At 42.4% G+C, this 20392-nt stretch overlaps 1 protein-coding gene across 1 annotated transcript in view; it reads right to left on the bottom strand.

Moving 5' to 3' along the window:
- The window catches only part of Exoc1 (exocyst complex component 1), a 49486-nt gene that overhangs the window by 844 nt on the left and 28250 nt on the right, over positions 1-20392 (bottom strand). Inside the window, exons 12-20 of the mRNA XM_051170174.1 lie at positions 17439-17544; positions 13595-13639; positions 12051-12214; positions 11413-11520; positions 7998-8074; positions 6936-7164; positions 4665-4848; positions 2477-2676; positions 1066-1260 (exon numbers count right to left, since the gene is read on the bottom strand). Of these exons, the coding sequence (XP_051026131.1) occupies positions 1066-1260; positions 2477-2676; positions 4665-4848; positions 6936-7164; positions 7998-8074; positions 11413-11520; positions 12051-12214; positions 13595-13639; positions 17439-17544 (1308 nt within the window). The remainder of the gene's footprint in view (positions 1-1065; positions 1261-2476; positions 2677-4664; positions 4849-6935; positions 7165-7997; positions 8075-11412; positions 11521-12050; positions 12215-13594; positions 13640-17438; positions 17545-20392) is intronic.

Here is a 20392-nt window from a genome sequence, read left to right as displayed (position 1 = left end):
TCTATACACACAATGATGCGAGGGCTTAAATTCGCCGATATGCTGCATCAGCACAGTCTCCTGAGGACTTGGTGAGGGCAGGAACTTTGATCATATCCCAGCATGTCAACCAAGGGACTGTGTTCTTCTGGAGTTTTTTTTGTGACCCTTCCCCGTTCTCTGCTCCGTCCGTTTAAGACCAGTCCCTTCCCACAGTATTACACTTTTTCTTCTCATCATTAGCTTGTGTTGTTTCTTCCACCAGGCATCACACCTGCCACCCACTAGCAGGTGTTGTCCTTTGGAAGAAAACACAAATGTAGCATCACGGTGAGTGCTCCTATGATGCTTACATTAGAACTATTCTCCTTCACCTCTGGGCCTTTCAACATAGTTTATAAAGAAGACAGCTTTAGTCCATCAGACCTGGCCCCACTGCACATGAGGCAGGCTCACTACCACCTCTCCACGCTCACTCTTCTCATCTATGAAACGACGCAATAGTAGGGCCCACAGAGGCATCAACTGTCACATCCGGGCATTTGAAGCTCAGAACTCAAGTAGCTTGGCCTGAATTGCACAGCTTAGTGTGGCTCTAGATTGCAGACCCATTCCTAGCTCCAACCTGCACTCAGAGGCACTGCACCATCAGAAACAACACTGCGTTCACAGTCACCAGAAATACAAAAACAATAGGACAAAAACTCAGTCAGAAAAGCAATGTCTCACCTTAGGAGAACACAAAATTAAAGGAGAAATAATCACAGTTATAGAGTGACACCTTTTCTCCTTACAACTCATCACCCTAGTCTGTACTTTATAGAATTTTCATTTGTCTTTACTTTTGTTTTGCTTTTGTGAGACGGGGTCTCCTGTAGCCCAGGCTAGCCATAAGCTTACTATATACTCTAGGATGACCATGATCTCTTCATCCTTGTGTCTCAGCCTCCCGAGTGCTGGGGCTGCAGGCGTGCACACCACTTGGCTAGGGAACTTTTCTCAGGCCCCAAGACTAGAGCGCGCGCAGCAGCATCTGTTGCGAGAGGCAGGCGCCTCCGAGCCAGGTGGTCAAGAGGCCGCGCCCACCTGCAGCAGGTTCTCCTCTTCACACAGGTGCTTGTCAACCTTCTTGTAGAGGTTGTCCAGACCCTTCTTCACCTCCTTGCCAGGGTACTCCTTAATGACTTTGCGGAGCTCTTGTTTGTTGAATGCGAGCTGGTAGCTCACTTCCTCCTCCCGAATGCCCTGGGCTACTCGGGCTTCAACGCCTTCAAAGAAATGCTTCAGGGAAATGAAAATGAACACTTTTATTAACACTTGAATATCCTAAAAACCAGGTTCAGAAGTATGGAAGTGAACGGGAGCTGACACGCCATTTATTTCCGGGCTACTCAGTGACAGCTATTGCTAATCTTTTGGACTTCCTTCTATTTCTCCAATGTGGGTATATAAAACTTTAATCTCGTATGCTGTATTTCCTGCATTTTCCATTTAATATGCTTACAGACTCAGAGTTTCTGTCTCTTTCAGCCTCCTGCATATTGGGATTACAAATACAAACCATTATACCTGGCAAAACCATCATGTCTTAATTTTATTATTTACCATTTATGCAGGAGGATAACTCAAGTCAGGAAAGAAAGGAAAGGCAATGTGCAAAATAACTGTGTGTGTGTGTGTGTGTGTGTGTGTGTGTGTGTGTGTGTGTGTGTGTGTGTGTGTGTGTGTGTGTATGGGTGTAGATGCCAGAGGTCGACATCAGGATGCTTTCTTCAATTGCTTCTCTACCTTTTGAAGGAAGATTTCTCACTGAGTCTGGAACTCACTGTTTGGGCTATATTTGCTGGCCAGTGAGCACTTGGGATCTGCCTGTCTGTATGTCCCCAAACTGGGGCTAGGGTATGCTTTTATGAGGGCATTAGAAACTCAGAAGCAAGCCAAGTATGGTGGCGCACGCCTTTAATCCCAACAGTTGGTAGGCAAAGGCAGGCAGATTGCTGTGAGTTCGAGGCCAGCCTGGTCTACAAAGTGAGTCCAGGACAGCCAAGGCTACACAGAGAAACCCTGTCTCGAAAAACTTAGTAAAACAAAGAAACTCAGCAAGCACTTCCTCCCTGAACTATTTCCCCTGTTCTTTTATCTTATTTTATAAATACAATTTATATATTATTTATTTACTTTGAGACAGAGTTTTGCTCAGCTGCCCATGCAGGCACTGAACACACTGATGGCCCCTTCTTCAGCCTTCCAGGTGGTGAGGGTAACAGGAGTGCCGCCCACACCTGGTACATCGCTGTTTACAGGAATTAAAAGAAACTGGGGGCGTACAACATCTATGAGGGTCTGGCACGTTAGCAGCTTCGTCAGGCAAGTCCTTAATCCTCATGCCCCTGTGCCACTACACAAGAAATTTGTGATAAGCATCTGTGTGTTATTCTTATGTACACTGGTGCATATGGAGTCAGGACCAGAAAACACTGGATGAAAGCATATTTACGTTTAGTTTCTCAAGCGGCTGTCCTAGAGAGTAGATGACGTAAGACTGAAGGTGATCAGTGTACTTCTGCTTGGCTTCTTTTTTCTCAGCTTCCAGACATGAGATTTTCAAACGAGAAAGAGTTGCAAAAATATGGTGAAAGTTTTCCATCATAACCACATCCCTCGGGGTCTTCTGGCTCTCATTTGCTACTTTCTCCACTAAAATCAAAGCAGAAAAAAACTTCTCGGATATGAGTCAAATAGTTTAGGACTAAATACAATATTCTGCATCACAAGGTCCTCATGGCCTCCCAAAACAGTAAGCCATCTTCAAACACCATGCACACATGGAAATTCAGTATAGAGTAAAGGTGAATTTTCAAATCAGTGGAGAAATTATGAATTATAACTGGTATGCGAGGACAGCCAGATAATTCACATCATGGATAGACTTGATTTTCTGAAGAATGACTCAAACACACGAGTTGAAAAAAAATGACACAATCTGAAAACTACAGGACACCCTGAGCAAAATCACACCGTGCAGCGTATCGAGGGAGGACATCTAGGGCCTGCTGCTCTGCCGAGGGGTAAAAAGACTAACAATAGGTCGTCATTTGCAGCATGGTAGAATATACAGAGCAATTAAATTTTCACCAAATGCTCAGAGCACTAAACTGGCATAAGCTCTATGCACCATGATTTAGCAAAACCTTGATATATACATAAACCTTCAAACCACCAGTTGGACTGTAGCTGGAAAGATACTAATGGCATATTCAGTAAGTAAACAGTGACATATGGAAGACCATGTGGTCATTAAAATGATTATAGTTACAGAAATGTTAGTATTGTCAGCTTGAGAGAGTCCAGAATAATGAGAGAGCAGGCCTTGGAGCTTGGCTGTGGGTATCTTGACTACATTAGCTGAGGTGGGCAGAACTGCCCGCTGCAGGCGGCACCATTCCCTGGGCAGGGGATCTTGGACTGCACAAGCACAGAGAAAGGAAACTGAACACTAATGTGCATGCGTTCATTGCTGCCTGCTTCTGACTGTGGGTAAATGTGACCACCTGCTTCCAGCTTCCCATGACCTGACTTCTCTGCCATGATGCACTGTACCTTGAACTGTGAGCTAAAATTTAATATTTCTCTCAAGTTGCCTTTTAATCAGAGTATTTTATCAAAGCAGCAGGAAAAACTAAACTAAGAAATCTATATCAGCTGACAGGGAAAGACAACAGGATTATGGAGTTAAACAGTTCCAGTGAAAAATCAAACTAAAATTTTTCTACTATAAAGCCATATACATGAAATGTGTATTCATGAGAGACACAGAAGAGCATGGAAAAGTATATACGTAGAAACATTAAATGCTACAAATAATTTTATCTTTCCCCCTCAATTTAAAATAGCCTATTTTCTAGCTTTGTGAATGTATAATAGCATTTTAAAAATTTTAGAATCAAATAAAACAAACAAAATTATTTTTATTAAGTGTATGTATGTGTCTCTGTCTATTGTACAGTTTTCTACAGGTAACAGCACCTGTGTAGGCAAAAAGAGGGCATCAGACCCTGAGTTAGAGTTACAGTTGAAAGCCACCTGATGTGGGTACTGGAAATTGAACCTGCAAAGGCAGCACATGCTCTGAACCACTACGCCATCTTGCCAGCCTCCAACTAAACTATTTAAAACTTAAATATCAAGCACCCTGTCATGAAATTTATCTATTCTTTCTCTAGGCTGGCTTTCACAAAAAAAAGTTATGCGCAATATGACACTATTCACCCTTCCTATTCAATTGTTGCTTTTGATATCATTGAGTATAAGCATCAGACACATTTTAATTAAATAATGTCTCGATGTTTCTAATTGAGTGGGCTCCCACACAGGCCTGCCTAGGCCCTTCAGAAGACCCCTGTTAAAATGCAAATGTACCCCTCCCCCCTGAGGTCTACAATTAAAAAATGCCTTTCACGTCTGCATTGTAATAAAGCTCTGGGAGCCCGGGGCAGGAGCGGCTCTCAATGGCCAACAGTCTTCTTAGGACCAGCTTAGTCTTCACATTGAGAGATGCTCACTTTCAGACAGCCCAACAAGACTGCAGACTACTGAAAACAGCAAGCATGTCTGCTCCCAGCTTCATCACCCAGAAAAAAGGAAAGAGTCCTAGCATGCTTTAGAACAAACCCACATGACCTCACCGTTAACAAACACTCCTCTGATTAGTTTGGTGTATGCTTTGTCCAGATCACCGCGGCGTTCGGCGTTTTTGAAGATTGACTCTGCTAATCCAGCGAATTCTTCAAATTCGGCAACAAATGGAAGAATTCCTACTTTACTCTTCTTCGAGATCTTTACTTCTTCCATTTGTCTTATTTGGTTACTCTAAAGTTAGGGAGAAAGCAAGGGAGAAAAAGCCAAGTGACTTAGAAACCACACATGTCCAAATGGCCACATCAGTGTCTAGAGCACTGAGGGTGCTTGCTCAGAACTGCAGCCAACAAAAGGGCACCGAAGAAAACCAACCCTCTAGACAAACACTCCATACTGTACTTTATTTAGAAAAGGACAATTACATTTATTTAAAAGCTGTTTCAATCAAGGATTTTGAACTTCAAGTCTGTGTTCAAACTAGAAGCAGTACATATTTCTATTTTTCAGAAAGTCAGGGACAAGGCAGGGACCCATTAGCGCTGGAGCAGAGCCGAGGCCAAGGCATGTAGGATGTCCCTAGTTTATTTCTGTTTGGTGCCCATGTGGCTAAGTTGAAGAGTGTAACCACTTCTAATTCCTACTTATCTAAAACTTTTATTTAGACAAACAAATTCTTGGAGTGGGGGGTTAGCAAGACAAGAGCAGAGGAGGAAGACACAAAGCTCTACCATGGAGTGCAGTACATCCTGAGAAAGCGGCCTTCAGCATCCAGAAAGATCTACAGACTCAAGTATGGCTCTACGTTGCTTCTCAGGGGGTCGAGGCCTACTCACAAAGAATTTCACAGTCAAATCCCTTCCATTTCTACCTAAAAGTTCAGTCTTGAGGTTTGGGGACTATAAGCTGAAAAACCACATGCTATACGGATCAGAGGATCAGATAGTAGTTTCTAGACTGCAAATATTAGGGTAGAAAGCTCTGTAACAGAAGCAGTTGATGATAAACACGTACTATTTTGAAATATGTGCTTTATATTTCACTGGAATAAACATTTTGTTTAAAAAAAAAAAAAAAAAAAGCTCTGCGAACCGTGTCAACAACTTGGGCTTAGCCTTCGAATGCTCTGCCTCATCAGCATAATAAGCCTGTGGCGTTAGGTCAGATGCAGAGGGTAGTAGAGGACACAGAGTTGCCAGCGGCCTCCTGGGTCACTTTTTATCTGCTGCCTCTTGACCAGATGGACTGTGTGAACTGCTCAGGCCCATGCCACACTGCTGTGAATTACACAAGTCCGAAGCACTTAGGTGTTCCCTGCCAGGGAACGTGCTGACAGAGTGAACAGAGCCTCCACGACTTTCAGCCGTGATGCTCACTAGTTATCCCAGCCTTTGTCAGCTCTCTCTTATCTAGTGTCCTCCTGTAGTAAGAAGTGTTGTTTGTGTGATGGTGGGCAGGAGCCAGGCAAGCCAAGCGCCACTGAAATATGCCCCAACCCGGAGAGTGCTATTTTCTTAAATTAAAAAAAAAAAAAAAAAAAAAAAAAAAAAGGCACGGGCTTTAATTGTCCTTAATATTTTCCCCTGCCGTTATTCTATGGATATTTAAGAATTAGATATAATTTATAGGCTATATTGGAGAAACATTCAAATAACAAAACTCCAAAAGTACAAATGAAAGTGTTTTAAAGAACCAGGCCTTGCACAATTCATCCCTCCCTAACAGGAAGCAATAAAGCTGCTCACACTGCTTCTATGGGGGCAGGGAGGGGACACACAACACATGATGACTGCTAGAAGTCATCCAGGCTGTCCTGGAACGCTATAGGAAGACCAGGCTGGCCTCGAACTCAAGAGATCTGCCGGCTTCTGCCTTGGAGTGCTGGGACTAAAGCCATCGCCATCATGCCCTGCAGCAAGTGATTTTTAAAGAAGTATGATTACTAGACTTCGTATACTATTAATTAAAATGAATTATAACAATGCAAACTATCAATTAAAGAAAGTTAATTTACTAGACTATATGAAAATAACAATAAATCCAAATACCTTTCAATTGTTTCATTAAATCAGAAGTCACAGATCAGTAAACCGAGTCATCGGGAACCCAGCAGGCCACTGAGGCAGCAGCTGTCCTTATGCTGTATGCTGCAGAATTTGTCTGTCTCAACGAACCCTCCAGCTGAGTCTGTTCAAATGAGCGAATGCCAACTCCCTACTTCACAATTTTGGGGGGGGGGGATCATGAACCCTAGACCCTGGGTTAAATAAATTAGCCATTTTACATAATAACTTGTTCTTGAGTTAAGTTTTACAACTTACAATGCATTTGTCAAAGTTCCTCTTCACGGTCACCAAAACGTTTCCCAATGTAGTACTTAGGAAAGAGGCAGGGTCTACATTCTGCGCAGTCCACACGTGATGGCTCATTTTGACTAGCATGTAAAGAGAGTTAAAGCTATCAATTTTGTCTCCCAATGCAATTAGGTTGTTCAATTCTGGTTCAATGCAACGAAATATTTTGATCATCATTTGGCGAATCATATCTTTCCTGTTGGGAAACCAAGAAAAAATATATAGTTAGTATAAACTTCAAGTGAATTCACGTTTAACTTAACTGTAATTTACTACATAAAAATATAGCTAAAATTGGTACTGCAACTAAAAGTGTCAAACTATGCTGAACTATTCTATAGCAGTTTTGAATATAAAAAATGGACAAGTGACAGTGAGGTTCATCGTTCCAATTAGCTTTGCTTCATTTATAAAGCTGGGCACTGAACTGTGCTCTCCCATCTAAGAAATCCACCAGTTTGAAGGCTACTTTCTAGCAGCAAATGCAGAAGAGTTCACGAGTCCTAGAACAGGACCAGTACAGTTCCTAGTGAGAGAGTGAGCACATGGATTAGTGCTAAGTGTCACCTTGACAGGATGCAGAGTCACACACAGTAGGCAAGACTCCATATTGCTCTGGACACACCTGTGGGGATTGTCTTGATTACGTCAGTGGAGGGTGGGAAGATCTGCCTACTGTGGTGGGCACCATGCCCTGGGCTGGATTCTGGACTGTCTATAGGAGAAAGTGAGCTAAGCACAAGCGTCCATTGCTCTCCTCTTCCTGACAACTGATGGAACATGACCACATGCTTCAAGTTCTTGCTGCCTTGACTTCCCCACCTGAACTGAGAGCCAAAACACACCCTTTGCTTTTATCAGGGTTTTTCACCATCATAGCAACAGGAACATAAGTAGGAGAGCATCAGGTCTGTGTGGGTACCAGAAGGCTACTGAGAATCAGGCGGATGTTTCAACGAGAAACACCTCCTTGTCTCACTTAAAGTTTATTTTTTCCAGAACAAACAATAGATAGTAATAAATACATACTCAGACGAGACAGGCAGCAGTGTTCCAGAACTATGCTGCCGTGATAATAAACCTCCATCCGGGTCTTCGGATTCAGTCTGAAAAGATATTCTCATACTTTATATAATAAAAGACCAACATAGTGACAAGTTTATACATCAAAAGCCTGCTACTTTAAAAATACATAATGGAAAATAGAGTTTTTATTATTATTAAAGCAACAATATTATATGCATTGTTCTTAGATTTTTAAAAACTGATTTGCTAAGTGTGTGTACAAAGAAGTGCCCTGGCGCATGTGTGGTGGGCAGAGGAGACCACTGGGGAGTCTGTTCTTCATTCCACTCCTACCTGGGCTCCAGGAACTGAAGTCAGGTCATGAGGTTTGCTCAGCAAGCACCTCTACCAACTGACCCATCCTACCAGCCTGTTTTTAAACACTCCCAAACCACCACCTGAGAATTACTGCAACGTAAAAAGTTGTATTTGTGTATGTGTACTGTGGTAATGGTTGTAAGGGGAAGAGAGAATGCTCAAGGCCAAATGTAAACAGAGTTTAGTGCATGTGCATATGTGTGTACGTACACACACACACACACACACACACACACACACACGAAAACATCTCACAATTCCAGAATGAAAAATTCAGCATTGAAAAATGCTGTCAGGCCTGAAGATGGCTCAGCAGTTTGGAGCAGAGGCTGTTCTTCCAGAGGGCTCAGGTTGGATTTCCAACACCCCCATGATAGCTCACAACCACCCGCAACACCCCCATGATAGCTCACAACCACCCACGATAGCTCACAACCACCCGCAACTCCCCCATGAGAGCTCACAACCACCCGCAACTCCCCCATGAGAGCTCACAACCACCCGCAACTACCCCATGACAGCTCACAACCACCCGCAACACCCCCATGATAGCTCACAACCACCCACAACTCCCCCATGATAGCTCACAACCACCCACAACTCCCCCATGATAGCTCACAACCACCCACAACTCCCCCATGATAGCTCACAACCACCCGCAACTCCCCCATGATAGCTCACAACCACCCGCAACTCCCCCATGATAGCTCACAACCACCAGCAACACCCTCATGATAGCTCACAACCACCCGCAACTACCCCAGGATAGCTCACAACCACCCACAACTACCCCATGATAGCTCACAACCACCTGCAACTCCCCCATGATAGCTCACAACCACCTGCAACTCCCCCATGATAGCTCACAACCACCCGCAACTCCCCCATGATAGCTCACAACCACCAGCAACACCCTCATGATAGCTCACAACCACCCGCAACTACCCCATGATAGCTCGCAACTACCCGCAACTACCCCATGATAGCTCACAACCACCCGCAACTACCCCATGATAGCTCACAACCACCTGCAACTCCCCCATGATAGCTCACAACCACCCGCAACTCCCCCATGATAGCTCACAACCACCTGCAACTACCCCATGATAGCTCACAACCACCTGCAACTACCCCATGATAGCTCACAACCACCTGCAACTACCCCATGATAGCTCACAACCACCCGCAACTACCCCATGATAGCTCACAACCACCTGCAACTACCCCATGATAGCTCACAACCACCTGCAACTACCCCATGATAGCTCGCAACTACCCGCAACTACCCCATGATAGCTCACAACCACCTGCAACTACCCCATGATAGCTCACAACCACCTGCAACTACCCCATGATAGCTCACAACCACCTGCAACTACCCCATGATAGCTCACAACCACCCGCAACTACCCCATGATAGCTCACAACCACCTGCAACTCCCCCATGATAGCTCGCAACTACCCGCAACTACCCCATGATAGCTCGCAACTACCCGCAACTACCCCATGATAGCTCACAACCACCTGCAACTACCCCATGATAGCTCACAACCACCTGCAACTCCCCCATGATAGCTCGCAACTACCCGCAACTACCCCATGATAGCTCGCAACTACCCGCAACTACCCCATGATAGCTCACAACCACCTGCAACTACCCCATGATAGCTCACAACCACCTGCAACTCCCCCATGATAGCTCGCAACTACCCGCAACTACCCCATGATAGCTCGCAACTACCCGCAACTACCCCATGATAGCTCACAACCACCCGCAACTACCCCAGGATAGCTCACAACCACCCACAACTACCCCATGATAGCTCACAACCACCTGCAACTCCCCCATGATAGCTCACAACCACCTGCAACTCCCCCATGATAGCTCACAACCACCCGCAACTCCCCCATGATAGCTCACAACCACCCGCAACTCCCCCATGATAGCTCACAACCACCCGCAACTACCCCATGATAGCCGCAACTACCCGCAACTACCCCATGATAGCTCACAACCACCCGCAACTACCCCATGATAGCTCACAACCACCCGCAACTACCCCATGATAGCTCACAACCACCCGCAACTACCCCAGGATAGCTCACAACCAACCGCAACTACCCCAGGATAGCTCACAACCACCGGCAACTCCGGTTCCTGAGCATCCTACAGCCTCTTCTGCCTTCCCTGGGCAAGGCCCACATGTGGGACACAGACAAACATGCAGACAAAACATGGAGACAAATAAAATAATAAACATATAAATGCTGTTATGGATTCTTTCTGGAGCTGAGCAAGCAAGTTTACCACCAGTCTTACTATCAAGAACGGCAGACTCAACAATCATGAACTTCTAACTCATCTTATGATGGCTTTCTACGTTAGTTGCCTGAGGCATAACATTTTGAGATGACTCTCATTTGAACTGTGGTTTTGAGTTCTTCAAAATAGTCTAGAAATTCTATCATTTCATTCTTTTACCCTTATGCCCTGAGGCATGCTGAGGAATGGCTATATTCACACTACACGGGGGGACTGGGGACCAGGGTAGCAGCTAGTGTTCACAAGACAAAATCAGACTCAAATTCTCCTCTGTATATTACTATCCTTTAGGTTGGATTTTTTTTCTTTGAGAACATTGAAATATTAAAATTGGTAGCATTTCTGGTTTTTAGATCTGATACTCTGTATCCCAGGCTGGCCTGAAACTCATGTAACCTTCCCACCTAAGTTTCCCAAATGCTTGAATTACAGACATGAGCTACCACATCCTGCTTAAACTTGCCTTTTGAATGATGCTCCCCACATAATAAACATAGACATTTCGTCTTGTATTAATTTAGAGGTTGTGAGCTTAAAACATTCTGGAATACTAGAAATGCAAAGCCAAGCACGTTCCTGTTAGTTTGTTGTGAATAACAAGAACACTTAAGCACTGACTCACTGCAAGTCCTTCCCTTTTCCGTGTGGACACTGAAACTGCCCATACTGTGCTAGAATAGTAAAGAGGTTAATTATGTCACCAACTGTAAGTACTGACCAAATAAATGCTAGCCATACCATTGACGCAGACATGTTCTGATGCTGCTGTAGTTTGAAAAATTTACTGATGAAGTCCTGTTCTGCCAGACACAGCGGCTCCAGCTCACTTAGTACCTGTTCAAAGATCTGAAGGAAACCAAATGACCCAAGGATTAAAACACCACAGGGATCACTGAAACAACACTGCATGGTTAGTTCACTTTTCAGCAAGGACACACATCGTAGTATGAACAATCTCCTAAGTCTACACTCCCCCAGTATGCCGAAGACAGACGCTCCTAAGACTGAGAGAGTAATGCAGTACCACGGCACGGTTCCTCACTTCAGATCTGGAAGGAGGAAGAGAAACTTTGAAACTTGAGGCGCTGCAGCCACAATGAAGCTGTTACTCCCTGTCGAGTCTGTCTTTCCTCAAACAAGTTACATGTGATTTTACTTGCACATCATATTTCTAACAAGTAAATGTTAATGAATCATTTCTATTACTTAACTGACACGTCATGTTTTAGTTGCCCCTTTGACTGGGATTTTTTTTCAGATTTCAGCCAGAACTGGAAGGTTGTGGTAATGACTGTAAAAGGCATCCCGAGAGCCCGCATCTCTGGAAACGTTTAAGGCAGCCACAGTGCTAATGTTAAGAACCGCTGCTATTTTACCTTATCAAATTTGGTTCTGTCGGCAACATCGAGGTCAGAGGCGGACATGTTCCCCATGTCCAGCAGGGAGGATGACTGGGACCTGCGGTTGCCCGAGCTCTGCACACTCAGTTTATTCAGACTAGACGTCGATCCTGTGAGTTTCCCAGAGCTTCCATGGAGACCTAAGAAACAAGAGCACGTTGAAAGCTGTGTCTCACGAGCGGAAGGCCTGCGGTCTGCCCAGAGCTACCTTGTGTGTCCTGGTCTTCCAGGACTCGTACACCACTACCTGGTCTGCAGAGCCCTTGCCATTCATTAGCGCTTGGGTCTTACTGCAGAGACTGCTATAGGGGAAGGAACCCCACACCTGTGTGTGGACGAGGATGGAAAGGATGCTCTCTTCCTAGAGGTAAAGCCATCTGCTGCTCTCTAAGCTAAAGCAGATGAGGGTCACTGAGTACTGCGCTAACAGCACAGCTGACACAGCTTGGTGATATTCCTAAAGAAAACCTTTAGCTGAGTATTAATCATCTCTGAACACCAATCTGTTAAGCTGAACCACATCCAACTATCACTTAGTAACAAATTTTCCCATACAACTCAATCACTTATGATTAAACTTAGTATGTTCCTGGGTCTAGAAATTCTTGTGTTTCTGAGTAGGTGACTTGGCTAACAATAGAGACATGAGTGAAAACATCCTGAGCATCTGGTATCTTTAAAAACATAAGAGAAATGTAACATTTCACTAGCCATACTAGTAAAAGACATTTGTGCTTAGGTAAAATTTAGAAATTCACCATGGATATGGGGACAATGAGAACATAAGGCAACAGTTCCCATACATGAAGAATTAATGGTTCACTCTTAGAACATATAATATTTAGATTCAGAATATAAACAATAAAACATTTTTTAAAAACCCTACACTTTTTGAATACTGCTCCGCAAACTTGCACTACTTACTAATGGGCAGAAAGTTAAAATAAAGTCATAACAGGGACAATTCAAGCTTTGGCCTCATTATACAAACCACTATCAGACCTCTAAGACTTTTTTTCAAGAGTGAATTTTTTTATTAGTTTAAACGTGTGTGTGCACATGTGGGTATGTGCATGTGAGTGCAGGTGTCAGCAGAAGGCAGAGGTATGGTACCCCACTGGAGCTGGAGTTACAGGTGGCTGTGAGCTGCCTGGGGTGGGTGCTGGGAGCTGTATTCACGCCCCTCAAAGAGTAGTACATGCCCTTAATTGCTGAGCCATCCCTCCAGTGCCCTACAGTAAGAGCTACGGCTCCTCTAAACACAGCCTGTAACAGAAGCACGATGTTAAGGTTTCCCATAATTTCTGATAACAACGCTTTCTCTCCCTGCAGTGTAACTGTAACCACGTCTCTTATTTCTTGGATGTACACACAACCACCATGCTGGGTTTCTTTTTCCAATACCTGGCGATTCGGTGCAATCAACATATCTGTATTAAGGTTTTTCAAGACAAGTAACTAACATCTAGACATTAACAAACATGCACTGAGGGTGCCTGCTAGCACAGAAGCATACTCACTCTCGGTTTCCTGTTTGACAGCACTTTCTTTTCGAGGCAGTGTAGCTGTGATGGATTAGGTTGCAAGCATCAAAGACAAAGACAAGTTAATAAACTGCAATTTGCACAAACCATGCACAAGAGGCAGTTAAAGCTCTAGTTTAAAAGACACATGCAAAGAGCTACGAGCACTGACTAACAAGAGGCGCAAACACACGTGTAGTTGTCAGCAACTGTTGAGAAAGTGCAAGAGAAGTTTTACGGTTCTTTAATGTAGGGTTTCTACTTATATATTCAGAAATAAAATATGTGTTGAACCTTCTCGCTCAACCTTTTAAGTGTAGGGGTTTGTTGTTTTGGTTTAGGAAGTTGGTACACTTTCATTCAGCGAAGATCAGACACTAGCAACCTTGTATCTCCTGAGGCCCTGAGGGGAGCCCCGCCACACTACTTCCACTTTGTTAAGATTATGTAAGCGGGGCTCTTAAGATAACTTTAAAGTGAAAATCAAGTATCACACTGCATTACTTGGTAACTAGCCTAGGAATACAAGACTGAAAGGCAGGTCAACAGCAATCAGGAGCTGTGTGGCAGAGCAATGCTGAGGACAGATCAGCTAGGCAAGTCTGAACTCTATCATGGTCACTGGCTTTCTTTTATTCTCAAACTCTGCTCCACATAATATCTATAGATCAGTTTTAGAGCTTATGCTATGAAATATTCTGAACTCAAAGTCAGAAGTTAAGGTGAAAGACAAGAACTAATCATATCTTGGAACTAAAGAACAAACTACAACCTAAGAGCATCCTGCAGAGAGCACTGTGTCAATTGGCAGGAGCCAGGCAGGAGCCCGAGAAGAGCTCTAAATGGGTCACTCCAGTGCTACTGCACCTTGCCAGCTTCAGCCGCTGAAGCTCAAGAGGACGTGGGACAGGAAGCAAAGGCCGCAGTGCAGTTAGCAGTTCAGCCAAGGCAGTCATTCTGTCTGCTCACCTGCCCTCAGTAAAGTCTAATTCATAGGGTTTTGTGTGTGTGTGTGTTTGTTTTTTTTCCTCCAGCAGCCGGTCATGCCTAGTCACCAGTACTGCCTGCGTACTACAGAACATTCTAGATTCGTTCTCAGCAGCAGACTCTCCTGTAAAGTGTGGATAGGGCCTTTGTTCACTGCGCCGTTTCAGTGCAGAACTGTGTTTATGTGTATAGTGGAGATTTATAAGCATTTATAAAACAACTTAGTCTTCCACCAAGCCTTGAATCCAGCCTTGTATTCAACTACCTTTGGAACCAAAAGCTTACTTAGTTTAATTAAGAAATATTAAGATGGTTTCAGGTATACTTTAAAGGCTTTACAATATTAAACAGGAACATTATAATTATAAAACTATATATATGAATGAACTAAAGTTCATGTATATTTTATAAATAACTTAATTGTTTTTCTATAATATAGATGATATCATATATTATATGCCAAACCCAAGGCTAAAGTTCAACTGTTAGCACTACCTCGTCAACCCAGTGACACATCTGTCTTTAAGTGAGGAAGAAAAAACCAGTAAATATAATAATTGTAAAAGTAGTCATTGTTTCCTTTGCCTCCATCACATTAAGTCCATGGAGGACTCCATTGAAGTACCAATCCCAGGAGGAAATCCTATGCCCTGAGAATATCAAGGTAAAACTATTCATCAAAAAATGAAATAATTTACATAGAGACCTTATCACAAAGAACAGATATCCTCTTGGCATCTTTAACCTGACTTTCTTGAAGTCAGTGATGATAAAGATAAAATCAAGTTCTCAAGAAGAAAGAGACAAGCCCTGATGACGTCCATAACATCATGCTCTTCCTTTGTGAGATCTGTGACACAGGATTTCTAGAGCAAGTTCAGAGCAGAAGCTTGTATTTAAAACAATCAATTCTTGAGTCATTGAAAAGCTAACTTTCCAAATTTGGGAGTTTCAGTTTTCATTATAATTACTATTAAAATTAATTTAAACAAAATCTGGATTATTGAAAAAAATTCTCTTGGGAAAAATTTTCTATCCTACTCGATTCAGAATTTCTGAAGTCATGTACGTTTAACTTGAATTTTACTTTTAAAATGTTAACAAGTCAAATCTTAAGAGATGAACAAATTGCTGTTATTTTCTGAATTGAGTTTTTCTTCTCTTGTATTTGATAACAAAATAAGTGATACTGTAATTTTCTGTGATGGATTAGCACAAATTACTCCTATCCATCAATATTTAGCAGATATAGAAAATTTATCATTTTGTTATGACATTGTTTTAGTTTTTGTTTTCGGTTTTTTGAGACAGGGTTTCTCTGTGTAGCCGTGGCTGTCCTGGACTCACTTTGTAGACCAGGTTGGTCTCGAACTCACAGAGATCCGCCTGCCTCTGCCTCCTGAGTGCTGGGATTAAAGGCGTGCGTCACCACGCCTGGCCTATTATGACATTATTTTAAAATTATAAAATACATTTTAAACCTATAATATGTAAATTAAGATTTTTAACAAGATAATTTAAGAATTTAGAGTAGGAAAAGAAAAGGATTAAGCTTGAGGTTAATCTGATGATAATATAAAGGTGCTATTGTATTTTATTTAAGTTGTATTTTTATTTCATTTATCTTAATGTGTATCCAACATTGTTTTCATATACCAAAAAAGATTTCTCAGCATTAAGTGGTACACTAACAAGTGATGACAAATATACTTAATGAAAACATTAAACATGTAACTGCATTAATACTATGCTTTTTGCCCAAAATAGGCATAACATAACCACAGTGAAACATCAACAAAGATATAAACACACTGCTGTTTAAGAACAATTAGCCTTTAGGATGAGTTAGCATTTCTGTTTTCAAAAGCCTACTGCCCCAAGACAGTGTTTTACAAAGTGTAGCACATTAATAGACAAATCCAAACCACTTCCAATTCATCAATTAGACACATAGGCCAGTGTTCTCTGTCCTAAAGACAAGAACGCCCCCGGAGCCAGCAATTGTCAATGCTGCTGTCTGCTTCCTTTACTCACTTAGGGCACAGGCTCCTTTCAACAGTAAATGCTGAACTCAGTACTCTCAAGGGACTCCACAGGCACACTGAGGAGTGCACACTGTAGCCCTTAAAGGCCAGGTTTGGACTTGAGTGGCACAACACTCCATCCAAAGAGAACTCCAGAGATGGGTACATGCAAGAGCAGAACGTGGCCTCAGCACATCCTTTCTTAGCTTGATACTTTCACTGGCTCTTCTTTCAAATAATGTTTTATGTATGTCTTTAAATATTAGGAAATAAAAAGCAATATGCACCAAATATATTGCTTTACAACAATCATGTACAACTGGGGATTCTGGTGACATTTTTATATGCCATTGGCAAGAGAGAAGAGAATCACCTTTCCCCTAGAGTTCAAAGTAGCCGGTGAGAAGTTAAAAAGCCAGGAGCGACTGTGCGCTCTTTCTCTGTAGAGAGCGTTGACTTGCCCCCACCTGCAAAACAGTCTTCTGGGGTCAGAAAGCAGACCCTCGGCAGTCTCTGCCTAACCCTTCCCTACCAGGCTACACTGTACTTGCCCAGCTACGTTTCCCTATCAACAGAGGCATCCAAACCACAGCACGAGTGTCCACTGTTGCTAGACTCATACACTACATAACCCTAGCTTGTAAAAAACACACACAGAGAGATACACATTTCTTTTCAAGCACATTTTCTTTGAAACATCTGTAAATTAAATATATTAGCTAGCCTTCCTTTGTCTTGTGTTTTCTACCACCTTGTTAAAGGCCTCAGAGTTACTTGTCAGCGAGTAAGACCCCTCTTAGTAGGAGGCGCTGAGCCACAGCAAGGCTTACCAAACTTCTTGCTTTCTTTAGTGGTGCCAGTCATCTTGATCTTTGCAACTTCAAAGAAATCTTTGATTTCTCTTTCATATAGTCGAGATAAATAATCCATGTAATTCTTAAAATAAATGGAACATGCAGTTATTGGTAAACTAATTAACAATTTTCTCCTTAACCTTCCCCTTAAATCCTTCATGCTTGTAAAACCTTAGTATATTTCAGAGAATATAAAAAGTTGGGCTATTTTCTCTTTGAAAAAGAAACAAAGCAAAATGAATAGGTAACGTATCATTATACTTTACATATGTCATGTTAAACAATCACACTTATATTTGCACTTTTAAGTGTTACCTTGGCACATTGTAACTATGGTTGCAACCACACTGACTAGGATATGTGAACAAGAGCAGCTGTGCTTCTCCTGTATTGCTGTAATGGCAGTGTGTGGGTGAGTGGGTGTCCCACAGGCCTGCAAGTGAATTCCCTAACAAAGGACACTGAAGCTGGTCCAGTGTTTGCTATGACAATGTCCCAGTGAGCTTTCTGGGTCCTTGGGGACTTTCCTATGGGCGAATTACAGAATCTTTATGAGGCTGATGCTGCTGCACTTGGAAGACCACCTCTTCCTCCACTCTGCCATGTTACCCAACAGTGCCAATGGAATGCACAATGCCAGTTCCAGTGGAGGAGGTCTTCTGATTTCTGAACCCTTGTCAGCCTTGGGTACAGTCCCAGAGGTCAGAATTGAATTAATAGACATACAGCACAATATTCAAAATTATTTGTCTTAAAACAGATTTGATTAATTAAGCCTTAAATGAAGATATCTATTATTTAGCATAAAGACTGATTTTTAAATCACACCTGTTTATCCTTCCATGAAATACTCAGGGTCCCAGTAAGGACTCCTCACTAGTCAGAGTCCCCTATCTTTCCAGGTCCTGAGTTAAATGGCAGTAGAGAATTTAGCTTAATTTAAGGAAACTGACAGCAGGAAAATTATTACAGTCATTCTCTTAAACTTGGGATGGAATTTTATCTTCAAGATTCTTATCTCAAATTAATCTATCACTTTGTAGAGCAGGCTCTATAACAAACAGGAGCTGGGTTACACATACTTTAGGGCCACCCCTTTTCAGCGTAGAGCAGATCTGTAAGAACAGCTCCCACTCAACTGAGTGGTTATTTTCGATGGTCCCTGCATAAACTCAAAAGGACTTAAAAATGAAAATGCACCACACAATTAATTCCTTTAACATCTGACTTGAAATTTATCTTGTGTTTAAATACTGCTGTCCTAGGTGGTTTTTCACATTTGCTTCCTGTTGGCTGTACGGTGTCTTCCAGAGACCTTTTAATGCTTTCACCTCTTCTTACACACTCAGGCACAGTCCTCAGATGTGGAGCTAAGACTGGGAGTAATACAGCTACTTTCACAGTGTTAATCTGCCTATCTTTGAGTATGGGAGGATTCTCCATCATAAAAACATGGACTACTTCACAAACACGGAGCCTTATGCACCCACATAGGGCGGTGCTGTTGCAATCTTAGTGCATGTTCTGCTGGACTGGACACTGGAACAAAGATGGAGATGTGCTTGAGACTCCTCAGGACTGCCAGCCTCAGACAGCTACTGCACAGGAAAGCTCAAGGCTCTCCTTATCATCAGTCAATCATCTTCTATATGCACAACCCAGAAACACGGGTAGCCGCTGGAGTCCTGGGAGAGGTGGGATCTGAGCAGATGGAAGACACACCCAAAGCCCCTGCCTTCCAAGGGCTCTAATTATGTAAACAGAAATAAGGATTCTGTGTACATTCAGCCCGAGTACAGCTGGGAGAGATGGCGAAGACTAATTTCTCATGCCTCGGGGTTCTACAACAGGCTTTTCCTATTCATTCCGTAAGAGTGAGCAGGGTACACCCAACCAGGTGCTTAGAGAAACATGGGGTTGCTTGTTTATTCGAGTTCTTTTTGTTTTTATGTCATTTTTCCTACCTTTTAAAGCATAATTCCTGATTTTCCACAGTATTTTAGCAACTATTGGCTATATAAGGTGTGTGTGTACCAAAAGCTCAAAACAAAGAATCAAGTAACATTCCTAGGAAATGTCAATTTCATTTAATTCATTCATTAGTAGTGTCATTCAAATACTCTCTGAGCAGAGAATGATGCATAAGTCACCACTAGGCTGGTGCTCATCTTATTTCTTCACTTTAGATTATAGTCACGAATACTGCATAATATATAAAGACAAGATAATAATACTCTGAGAACACAATTAGGCAAAAAGCTTATTGATTACCGATTTGAATAGTCACTAGGGGACAAAGCACTTGTTGGCATGGGACTATTAAGAAGACTTGATTATTTAAAATATTGATATCCTAAAATTTCAAAAAGGAAAGAATTTGAGTATTATAAATATTTTTACTTAACATACCTCCAAATCAGAATTCTGTTGAATGAAATAAAACAGAATAACACAACAGAAGAACTGCATTTTTATAACACTCAATAGATTCATTCTTAGGAGCAAAAATAACCTTCTCTACACTAGCAAGCCAGGTAAGAGTCACACAGACACTTCAGGGGATAAAAATTTGTTCTGAAGAACATTTAAAAAAATTTTGTGCACTCACACTGTGTGTATATGTGTAGTGTGTGTGTGTGTGTGTGTGTGTGTGTGTGTGTGTGTGTGTGTGTGTTTGTATGGGATCGGGGTGGACAAAAAGTTGAGAATGCAAAAGCAGGTGAAAGTGTTAGAAGACAACTTGTGAGAACTGGTCTTCTCCTTCTACTGTGTGGGTCCTGGGGATTGGCAACAGTTACCTTTACTAGCTAAACCATCTCACCAGGCCTTAGGAGGCACTTTTAATTATCTTCTCCTTCTTAAAATCTCAGTTTATGATGGTAAGGCCCTATTGCTGAAGACAATACTTCCAAATCTCACTGACTATGGAG

Source organism: Acomys russatus, chromosome 28 (genome assembly GCF_903995435.1).
Source record: "Acomys russatus chromosome 28, mAcoRus1.1, whole genome shotgun sequence".
NCBI lineage: Eukaryota > Metazoa > Chordata > Mammalia > Rodentia > Muridae > Acomys > Acomys russatus.
The sequence above is the reverse complement of the archived record's forward strand: the minus strand, read 5'-3'. Positions and strand labels throughout refer to the sequence as shown.